The sequence below is a fragment of the Rhopalosiphum maidis genome, chromosome 1 (assembly GCF_003676215.2).
Source record: "Rhopalosiphum maidis isolate BTI-1 chromosome 1, ASM367621v3, whole genome shotgun sequence".
In the NCBI taxonomy this organism is placed as follows: Eukaryota; Metazoa; Arthropoda; class Insecta; order Hemiptera; family Aphididae; genus Rhopalosiphum; species Rhopalosiphum maidis.
The window spans coordinates 74,655,837-74,668,550 of NC_040877.1; the positions used below are offsets into that span (position 1 = coordinate 74,655,837).

Genomic DNA, 12,714 nt, shown 5'->3' on the forward strand with positions numbered 1-12,714 from the left:
TATAATATAAACCAGTCGGTTGACTGGGATTGTAGCACCCTGCTCACATATAATATATTATAATGCATACTAATGTAGTAATGTCTAATGTATAATATTACCCATCATACGAACGACTGCGCACTTGCGAGACGATTCTCGCGACCGTAAGCAACTCTGCATGTACACACGACCAGCAGTACAATACTATCTGTAAAAGTAGACTTGTACTGTAATCGAATCACTGAAATACAAGCCGGATCCGTTTTTCTAATCCAATTCAGTAAAAGGCCCGCCGAGCCGTGTAATAACTACACGCATGCAGAGCTGCCGGGTGACTATGTATAGATATAATATTAAATAATGTAATAATACGTACACCTACCTACATACGCGTATTGTAGACGTTATATACTTTGTACAAGCTGCGTACGTGCAGTGTCCTCCTCGGGGATTCGATCGCTTTCCCACCCGGCCCCTCGTGGTTGTTCACACTTGTGTTACACGCACTGGGCCATTCGTTTTCTGCACACTCACCCCATCACACTCCAGCTAATATGTATTATATAGTTAATTTAGTTTTACCCGAGCGCTTGAAAATGAGAACATTTTATTTTACTGCACCATTGTCGGTTCGTATTCTAATATAGTGCTTGGCTTTTCCGTCGAAATTTACTGGTTATTTTATTCAATATGAAACGCCTATAAAAGGTATACATAATTTTCATTTTATTATATGTAAAACTAAATAGTAAATACACTTATAGTGACATAGCCAAGAAGGTGCTGGACCCGCTGAGAGGAATATTCGAATAATGTAGACCTGCTAAAATATCTAACTAGGAATTAAAATGCTATCAGTCAATGGCGTAGCCAAGGGGGGGGGGCTGTAGGGACTATAACCCCCACCATCTTAAAAACAAATTGATAACATATTATGTCATATTACCATTACAGATTGCGAAATTGTATTAAACTGTGTTGGCAATCACAATATTTCTTATTTAATTAAAAAAAAATATGTATCTGTTTTTAATCATATGAATGATTTATGCCGTAAATAGTGGGTGATTATGAGTAGGTAAATTAAAGTATGTAACATTTTAATTGTTTCTTTCATCAGAGTTCAGGTTTCTAAATATTTATTGACTTAGCCTACCCTGCCACAAATGTCTGCGCACACCTATGGTTAAAAGTATTTAGCCCCCTTCCCCCCTATAAAAAAATCCTGGCTATACGCTTCTGCTATCAGTGGTCTGAAAACGTATTACGAAAGACGTAACCAATAACCATATGTAATTTTTTTATTTTACATCAAGGTTGAGCAATCTGTACTCTTTAGCACAATAAGTATAAATGTGATGATAGAATTAGTTTTACTTTCATATAATGCATGTAATATTTAAGTAAGAATAGTCATTATTGTCACCTATTAATAACACTTAACTGGGAGTTATTAAGTTATTTATTTTATATACTTATATACACATCTGTATAGTGTATAGTGTATACGTATATTTTATTATTAATTTTGCAAATGTATTAAAATTATAACTTATACACTATTCAGCAAAACTAGTTTAAAATGTCATATACCCATCACTCATGATATCAGCGTAACAAAACTTTGGGCAGAATAGGATTCCTACAAATTGACTGTTGACAAATGACTCCCCCCCTAAAAAAAAAAAAATGAAAAATCCTGGTTATGCCGTTAATATTACTATTTAACAAATAATACTTTAATTAAACCTAAAATACTCTAGGAATATCTATAGTTATGTAGGTATACAATAGGCAGTATGGAAAAATAAAAATAAAACCATTTAAACGACTAAAAATGAATTTGAACTAATAACTTGTACAGACGTTAAAATATGGTAATAAAGCCAACTTACAAACACAAATGTTCTTAACTTTAAGTTTGATTATAATAGGATAATTCACTCTAATATTATTAAAGCTATAACAACGCAATAGATTGTAAGTACTGAAAATTGTCCGTATTTCATGTGGATCTGTAGAGAGAGAGAGAGAGAGAAAGACAGTGCGCTGACATCATATTAAATAATAGATAAACTTTTCATGGCGGCGTTTGCTCACATTCGTAAACCATCGATCCGGCAAAAACTTTAAAATACAGGATCGGCGGGGTGCGGGTGCAGCTGCGGACCCGGCACAATCGGCCGCAGGTGCGCGACGAACGAATTCCATTACGCTTGGAGCCTGAGCTCGAACGCGCAGACGGGACCGCTGTACCGGCTCTAGCGTTTATAATATCAATAATAATAATGAAGGTAGATTTTGCCGTATATTGCGTTTACCGGTAATAAAAACAAATTGTGATTCTACAAAGTCCGAAAGTACTTAAAATATATATATAACTGATAAAAGTATTCGTTAATTGTAAGTATTTACTATGTACAATATGTATAAATATTAATGTAATCAGTACGGGGTGATCCGTTTAATGTAAAGACACTCATTATTTGAAAATAAACACTAATCATTTTTGAAAATATTTCTTTTGCGTAATTTAAAGTCACGTTATGAAACATTATTAGACATTTTTAAACTATTGTAAACATCAAAATGCTCCAAAAAATATTTTACTTAAAAATATATTTTTTTTTAGAAAATTTTTTTTTTTGACGGCTTAAAATTATGTTAATAAATATTTTAAAAAACGTTAATAGTATTTGAAATAGTGAGTGTGTTAGTTGTTGTACATTAAATGGATCACCCGCTATACGATTATGTATATAATATAATAAGTAAAGAGAAGTACCTATCGAGTCGTATTTTATACATTAGGTATTATACATATTATAGTAGTGTATGATCGTTTTACTGATATAGTGATATATGTAGGTAACTGATCAACCGAGACAGATTGCATTTGACGGTCCGACGATCACAGCTAACTGCCCCTCGCGATTTAACTTTATTTATCCAATATACGAGTGAACATTATTATATTATACGACTATACCGCCGAACGTTTTATCGAAACAAATAAGATGGACTTGTACGGATTGGGGCTCGTTGGACTGTAGGTATATATACTCTTTTTTATTTTTTATCGTTTTACATTATTTATCCTTAACAAAAACTTAATACAACTTGACGATTCCATTTACAGTTGAATAAAGGAATAAACTGTTCACGAAAAATACAGAGACATAATATTAAGTAATAAGATATTTTTGTAAAGCCTCTTTTAAGAACATACAAATGTTAATAATAAATAAATGTTAACTAAAATAACATTAGAAAAATTGACATCCTAGTCTGTCAAATGCAATCAAATCAAACATAACATCAACAGTTAGATATCTCATACAGAAATACCAAAAAATTTGAAGTTATTATAACAAGACTCAGAGTTGAATATTCTAAATTTCTCGTAGTTTCTTAATTACTAAGGAAGAACCCTCAATATTCTATGCACAGCCTATGGTGTCAAAGTCGCTATCAAATAGGTACATATTATATATTATACCATATACTGATTACACACAACACCAGAACAAGCTCCAATGCTCTTGAATACACAAAAAAACGTAAAATGACTTATTATTACTTGTATAGTATTTTTATCAATTTTTAGGTAAATATCAAAAAATATTTGTTAAATATGTAATATTATAATTTTATTTTTTGATAGTTATTGTGGTATTTTACTTATTATGTACTTATAACTGCAATATATTTCAATAGTATTATTTTTAAATAATAATGATAATTAATAAAATATTTATATAATATATAAAGCTTTTAAATATATATAATTTATTATTTAATTACACATATTAAGTATATGTGTATAATAAAATTAGTTACAGTGAAAGTTCTTATCCTCTATATATTATTATTATATAAAGTAAATTAGTAAATACATGTTTGTGTACAATCATGTTTATCAATAACTAATATGTCATAACCTTTTGAGTCCGTACTTATTAATAGTTATTTATTATTAACATTAATATTTGTATTGCACTTATTCAGCCTAGGTATATACGTATGATAAACATTAGTACTAAGTTTAGATAATTATAGTAAATAAATAATAATAATAATAATAATATGAAGTAGTAAGTCCTACTATCCTGCATATAGTAACAGACAACAGTAAGCATAATATATACTATACCATCTATACCTATGTGGGTAGCGTAAGTATAACATTTTCAATCAATTACAATTATAGACGTCCAAAAATCCACATATTAAATGGTCAGATGACCACCATTGTCAAGAAAACTGCGAAGCTCGCCTATGATTGCAATTTATTTACAAGCTGTAATGATAATATTTAGAATTTAGTAGGTACATCCTACATGCCTGACTCTTTTTTACATAAAAATGAATTATTATAAATTACAAGTTAGTAAAGAAATATCAAATATATATAATATTTATTTTGCAATAAAAAATCGATCATTATAAATTTGAAAAATGAAACAAATGTATTGCAATATATAGTTTATAAAAAATAAACAAATTATAAAATATAATCATAAAAAAAATGTGTTTACGCACAATCACATTAGTTTATGCAAAATATAATAATAATAATAAAAGATGTTTCTATTAAATAAGTAAAATGAAAATTTCTAAAGAACAATGTTTTGCCAAATCAAACAACGTTTAATATAATGATATACAATATATATACATAGAATCTACTCTTGTTGTAACTGTTAAAAAATGATAAATTGATAAATATCGAATCATTGTTGACTATAAATTTATAATACTTTGTATTCAATTCTCGAGGATTAAAATTGTTTAGTGGCTATTTTATAATTATATTATGTAAGCCTATAATCGAGGGTCACGGGTAGTCCGAAACCACGAACATCAACAATTTACGTTTCCAAAAATTGGTTTAAATACATAATGTAACATATCGCGAGTCTTAATATTTCGATTTTTGACAATTTTTTGTCGGGTGGTATCGTGGGTAAAAGTTTCCGCAATTCTCCGAACGCCACGTTGAACGCCTCGACTCTAACTCGCTCGCGCGTAGCATGAGCCATTCTGTACTTTTGGGTAGCCCGCCGTCTTCTGCGTCGTTCTTCCCTAGTCAACGTGGCCATTCCCGTCACCGTACTTTTTTCGCGGCTAAAAAATTATCGACGGTTTTTCATTTTTTTTTTTAAACGCGAATTCGTTTTATTTTGGTTATAAGTTGAGTATTTACCTTTTTTTCGCAAGGGTACCGTGTCCATCCATGGAGTCTGGAAGCGTCGAATCCGCCATTGAGTACATACCACAAGGTAAAAAATCCATCTAAAAGTACAAATAACAATGAAATATTAATTTGAATTTAAATTACTGTATTTTCGTTATTAATAATTTAATGTAACCAAAAAATAAAAATAATAAACTGTGTGCAATTGCAGACAAATCTCGTTGTCTACTATTATTCAAATTGATGAAAAACTTTCATGTACACGTTTCATAATTAAGCATGTTATATTAGCACTGCTATTTACTATAATTTAAACTGTAACTATAGAAGCAAAATAAACGGTTAATCTGAATATATATTTTATACGTCAGTAGGTTAATTATACGTAGTTTAATTATAATTATTGTAACTACGAGGAATTATCTAAATATAAGATAATAATTGTTATATATTTGCTTTTAATTTAATTATTGAATAGTTTTTTGAAGGTATTATAAAATAAGATAACTGACGTCTTTTGCATATCTATTTGCAATTTTAATTTATAAATAGTAGGTATCATACAATATAAACATGATATTATACTACACTATGTATCTCTATATGTCGATGTAATAAAATAACTTAAAATGTAATTTTTTATCGAAAATACTGCTTTAATTTGTAAACTATACTATACAATATTCTGTATAATATGATACTTTTTAGGTTAAAGATTTATCTTCTATAATTATAATTTACATAAATTATACATGTTATGTATGTATATATATATAGTATATAATTATTATTCAATGATAAAAGAGTTGAATGAATCACTGATGCTGGGTGTCTTCATATAGGTATTTAAAACATGAAAGTAATGAATAATGATTATGGCTATAATTTATGAGAATAATGGCCGTTAAAAGTAAAACATATTTTTGACTTATATTAATTCACCCCAAAATTATTTACTGAGAAAATATGATTTATTAAAAATACTATCAACTTTGATAATATAACTCAATAATTAACCGATGATTAAAGTTTATTAATATTACATCTATAATTTAAAATTGATTGATTCAAAAAATATATATATACTTTAATAGTTGAATATGCAAATATTAAAAGATTAATGTGATTATTAATTTATCATCGATATTAAAATAAATACAATTTTACTATGTATACGTAGATAAAATTAATTTGTGAAATTAATCAAAGTTGATGATTCATTTTGAAATTTAGTTTACTAAAAAATTTATAAATTATAAAATATATTTTAAATGTACAGATATTATTGAAAAATTCAAAAAACTTAATTAGGTTTTTTTTTCATTTTAATTATAGAGTTTTCGACATTGGCAAAAAGTATTTTCATAAAACAAACATACATCGCGAATTATGAAATCTGCATTATCGCCCTTTCGTTCCCATCAGAATCTTAAATGTTTTATAAAGTTGGGTGATTTAAATGCATAAAGCGAAATTATATTTATTGTAATTGATTATGTATAAGAGAGACAAAATATATTACATATCGTATGTGTGTTATTATGCGTGCTATCGATTTCTGAGTTTTTTCATATTAACTTCTGTGAATAATTTAATACTTCTCTAGAACGTGATGATGATTCCGATTATAACACTGCGATTCTAATGTTATATTGATGACATGCGTGCAAGGTTTAGCTGTATGTATGTATATATATATATATATATTACTTCGGATATTGGCGACGACACATCGACACGTTTCCGGCGTTCCGTCAACTCCCCCGGGAAGACAACCACCAGCCGGACACGTGCCAAACAACAACGACTACTATTTTTATTGGATGATAAAATATGTATAACTACTCTATAACGTGTAGTTTTTTGAGATGACTTGATTCCGTTTTAAAGCCGTTAACCGAAACCAATACCAATAACAATAACTGCGGTAGTCACTTTAAATAAATATAATATGTTAATATGTGCTTATTATGTGTACTACGATAATTTACAATATTAAATTTTATAGAGGCACCATTTATATACTTAATTAAAAATTACTAATTCAATAACGCGATGCTCGAGACAAAAGAAAAATAACCTTAAGGCATAATAAGTACAATTTCATAACTTTGTATTATTATTGTTGTCGACTATTTTCAATAAAATTAACATCAAAATTTCAAAAATATTTACTATTTATTTTATTATATTATAATTTTAATAAAATATACGAAAAATAAACACTCTTTTAATAGATTGTTTATCTACAAAACTTAAATATAATTGCAAAATCGATCAAACATCAGGTGCGAATCTAAGGGTGCTACACGGGGCTCTCTCCTGAGGATGTGTTATAAATTATATTTATTATAAGTACTTATAGCACATAGGTACAGTAATATTTTATTATAAAATCTTATCTAGATGAGAAAGAAACGAAGAATTGTACACAGAAAAATGCAGTCTCTTCCTTATTTAATATTTCATATTAATACGTGCCTGTTAATAATACGTTCGTGAGATTGGCCCACCTAAGTACTGCACTTTTTTGAAAATCTATGCTATTATTTTTCAAGTCCTTTGCAAGTATTTGAAAGGTAATAGGGAGCATCGTTAATAATATTATAATAATATTACTCAATAGTCACTCGATAGTTCAAAAAACTTCATAAATCGAACTAAACGTTTGATTTCCGAAGAAAACCTCTTTAATTAGAAGAGTACGTATATATGTACTTCAGTCTTCTCAATAATTCGAAATGTATGTCTACCATTTTTATTGCTATCCGTAAGTTAGAAGTTATGGATCAGATTGTGACCAACTATTTATCACAAAAAAAAAAAATAAAAGATTTTATTAATAACATATACAAATATATTATATTAATAAATAAAATGTATAGTAAAGTTAATAATAAATAATAAATATAACAATGTATGTTAGTCATAAAAATGTTTCACCTCAATTTAATTCAAATTATTTATTTCTTCCTTCGATTATTCGAACACTTAGTTAATCGAAAAAGCTCTATAAATCGAAATTTTAGCTCGGTCCTCTGAATGTCGAATTATCGAATGACGACTGTCGACTGTCGACTGTATAATGTAATGATGATTTTTTTTTTAAATATTAATATTTTTAAAAATTAATTAAAAAACATATACCAACATTAAATTTCATAAATTATTGTTCAGGTATAAAATTATACTTATTATAGTTAGTTATATTTATTTACGCTTAAATCGAATAAATACAAATAAAAGTGTGGAAAATTAGTAACCATTAACTGCCTACTTTACAATACTTAGTTGTTGAGTATACCTCATCATTGAGTCTAAGTCACTGTAAATTATGGGTTAAATTTGAAATTTGAATTCAATAACAAACCATTGTCTACACAAAACAATTTTGAACAAAGACGATCTGTCAGTCTATATTTATATTTACTAAATATATACGAGTATGATGATATGTGTTTTGATATAATTGCTATTAAAATAATTTATTTTACTATTAGTCTATATTAGTATGACAGTAGGAGTAGCCGAGTAAGTTGATTTAATTTTTGCTGAAACGTTGCATAATTTATTATATTATTAATATTTATTTATTATAGTACTTTTCTTAAAAATTGAGAAGACAAAAAGAAAAAATCAGAGAAAACAGAAATTTTTAAATAAGCCCAATTTTTGACAAAATCAATTTTATTTTATTTCGTATTTTTTTTCTAATAATTATAAAAGATATAGAGAATATTCGTCGATCTTCCAAAAATACTAACTACATCTAATTTGCTATCAAAAACTCCTATTGATATTGATGATCAAAGCATTTTGTCGCATTAAAAAAGTATCTTCAAACACAACACAAAAATAAAAAACACACATCATGGTCATAAAATAAATACATTTTTAGTTCCATTCAGAATCTAAAAGCCTACTTCGATTTATATAAAAATCAATAATCAATTTAACTATTATTAGTACTATTATAAGTTATAAAGATATAATAAGATAATATAGATACATGTTACATAATACCTATACATTATTTTACAAATTATATATATATATTTTTTTTTGTTCTCTATGATATTTTATACAAGTTTTAACATTTAAAAGTCAAACAATTGAAACATAATTTTTTCATTACACAAAAAACGTACAAATTATAATCTAAAAAGTTAGTTTGATAAGTTTTAAATTTATTTGTTATAATCTTTTTATATTAGTTGCAATATAATAGGTAATATTCAAAAACATTATTTGATTATAATTTATACTTTTTTATGTGTAATTAAAAAATTATTCTACAACTGTTTGACTTTTAAATGTTAAAACTTGTATAGTGTCATAGAGAATAAAAAAAAATATCATAACAATATATTGATAAAATATTAAGTTACAAGACATGTTTAAATTGATAATAATTCAAACTAATTGTATTTAATATAACTTTAACATTAAAATTAGTAAGTTATACAGGTAATAATTTAAGCTGTAAATTATAATTTATAATACTATTATCACGAGTAGACTAATAGGTACCTACTGATTTACTAGATAAACATTGAACTGAATATTTTGAGAATCATACGAGAATCATTATATCCTAGATAAAAATTAAACATCTATAATTATCAATTATTTCATATTTTCAGTTTTCACCCATATGATCTTATATAAACAGGTAATCAATAAAACTTCATAAATACTTTTGAATAGGGTTTACCGTATAGTAGGTAGTAAACGATATGATATAATTTATTTGTTTACATAATACACTCAATGAGTTGTATATATAATAATATGAAATATTAAAATGACCAATGTAGTAGATAATTATATTTCAAACTTACTTTCAATATCCAGCGAGACTAGAAGAAATTCGGAATCGTCAACAGCTGTGTTAAACCGAACTGTCAAAGGTGAATATGTGAATGCACATGAAAATTTCACTTTGCCCAGCATCCGGAAATGCGGAACTGCGACTGGCCAATCAGAACAGATACGCCCTTTGGAAATCATTACAGTCCCCTTCGCATGGGCGGAGTTAGGATTATCCCTTTTATTGTGTAAATTTTTTCGTGGACAGGTTTTTCCTGTATTATAAGTTCAACATATTATAATTATTACTTTAAAATATTCAAAAATTGATTTTATTTTCATTTACAATAACATGTGCATGTATTTTTTCAATAAAAATAAAAATAAACAATTAGCTAAATATCAATAATTATTCCATGTTTGAAGATTGGCAATGGTACACACACCTATGTGTTATATACAATGAAATTTCAATTTAAAAAACTCTGCTTGTACGCAATTTCAGATTTTATAAGTCATTACGCACCCCGCACGCCTAGTCTAAAACAATACAAAGTACTATAGCATAAATAAGAAACGATAAGGAAATAATGAGATTATCAAAAAGATATATCAAAAATAACTGCTAATAGATACACTACAAATTAAGATAATATTAAATATTAAGAGGATACTAAGTATTAACACACTATATTTAGTTTTATCTGGATTCACACACGATTACATGACATAGCAGGCAATATAAAATTCGTACGTTGATTTTTTTTTTTTACGATATTTCAATTTTCCTCTAATATAATAAGCATTTTTAAATTATAATATTTTACATATTCATATAACTTGCATAAAAATATCTTAAAAATGTAAAATCACAAACACAGATAACGTTCTTAAGTTTATAAGTTTGATAATAGATCAACTCACATTAATATAAATGCTATTAATGTAATAATGTTCACATCACAATATCACATGTAGCATGTGGTTCAGTAAGAGAAAATAAAATAATATAATACGCTATCGTTTTCTTAGTCAACTTTTCATTTTTAATAAAATACGTAAACACTTAGCAGATAAGTTTATAGCAGCTGTAATAAAATTTAGTTAAGTTTTAGTCATAAAGACAAAAAGCAATAGAATCATTTAAAAAAATGCATATTATAAATAAATTATATTTTAAAAATTACTATGTGATAAATGATGATATAGATGTAAAGTTTTTGAAAGCTATATGCTCCTAGCTCCATCCAAAATCACGCTTTATGCTTACATACGCATCTTGATCAATAAACAATTATGTACCGAAAATAGTACTATGTCAAGGTATAAAATCTAATCTATTAATACATAAAACCTCTTTTAATGGACACCTCTCAATAGTGGACATTTTTAAATTCCCCGGCAAAAATGTATGTAAATAATAGAGTTATAACCTCTTAATAGTGGACACTCCTAATAATGGACGTGGACACTAAAAACTGGTACCAAAATTAAAAATTACCTCTCATAAATGAACACAATACATATCAAAATTAATGTTTAAGTAATAAAAATTTAAAATACTATATTTATCTATTATATCTTTCATGCGTTCATATTTTATCTCATTTTAATGGTTTTCTTATTTGAAAAATGACAAATGGTAGCCAATTTGCAAATTTACTCCGAAGAGCAGAAAATATTTACCACAAAAAAGATTACAGAGTTTTCTAATTGTATATAAACATTAAACATTTTTATACACTTTTAAATACATACTTATTAGATAATAAATAATAAATTATTATTTCAATATATATGTAATATGTATGTACCTATACGTATAATCAATTTTCTACAGCATCTCTCTATAGTGGACATTTAGTAATTTCTCACAAATGTCTTTTATGTAGAGATTTTCTCAATAGTGGACAACCCATTATAGTGGACATTTTATAATTCCCCATGGTTGACCACTATATAGAGATTTCACTGTATTAAGTTGTGACTTATTAGTTGACGTATACATAATATTCTATGACCACATACCTATTTACAAGTTACAATATGACATACATTTTAATCAATAATCATATTTTCAAAACTAAATAGAATATAATATAAATTGCTTTCTGTCAAGTGAACATTTTTCAAAATTGCTTATCGGATTTCAAAATAAAATACTCATAACCAAAATAATTATAGAAATGTTAAGATGCACATAATTTTGACACATATAGTTCATACCATTAATTATCAATTCACCATGTATGCTGTCTGTTGTTATTTATCTTCTTTTTTTTTTTAGCTCTCTGTGATAAATAATTTTGATCATAATTGTATGATGAATGTAAGTCTATTTACGTTGAACACGTTTATCATAAAATTACTTTGACGTCAATACTTAAGAATATACAATTGTTACTCTATATTATACACATATATCTTTAAAATTCATAGTAAAAGTATAATAATTTACTCATCATTTAAACAAAAAAAAAATACGTTGAATGTCGTTTACGTTTTGGTTTTAATTTTAGCACTAATAGCTTATAAATATAAAACAATGAATTAATTGATAAGTAAATTAAAAAATAGACGATAATTAGTATAATATATTGGTAATTTGTAAAATAAATTGTGTGCATAAGTAGAACACTAATTCAATCAATATAACATATACAAAATACAATTACAATTTTACTTGTATGTATATAATTAGTAATTACTAATAAGAATTAATGTCA

The 12,714-nt window shown here is 26.6% G+C and overlaps 1 protein-coding gene across 3 annotated transcripts; it reads right to left on the reverse strand.

Moving 5' to 3' along the window:
* Nucleotides 1-3,837: 3,837 nt before the first annotated feature.
* Nucleotides 3,838-10,120, reverse strand: LOC113548726 (helix-loop-helix protein 1). Of its 3 annotated transcripts, none has more exons than XM_026949762.1 (3): nt 10,021-10,120; nt 5,189-5,277; nt 3,838-5,109 (listed from the first exon to the last, which is right to left on the reverse strand). In XM_026949762.1, the coding sequence occupies exons 2-3, from the start codon at nt 5,275-5,277 to the stop codon at nt 4,854-4,856; spliced, it is 345 nt and encodes a 114-aa protein (XP_026805563.1). In that variant the 5' UTR covers nt 10,021-10,120; the 3' UTR covers nt 3,838-4,853. The 3 variants fall into 3 exon arrangements, with proteins under 3 accessions (XP_026805563.1, XP_026805564.1, XP_026805565.1); XM_026949763.1 differs by lacking the exon at nt 10,021-10,120 and adding an exon at nt 6,890-7,084 and having other exon boundaries at nt 4,854-5,109; XM_026949764.1 differs by lacking the exon at nt 10,021-10,120 and adding an exon at nt 5,355-5,491 and having other exon boundaries at nt 4,854-5,109.
* Nucleotides 10,121-12,714: the final 2,594 nt, after the last annotated feature.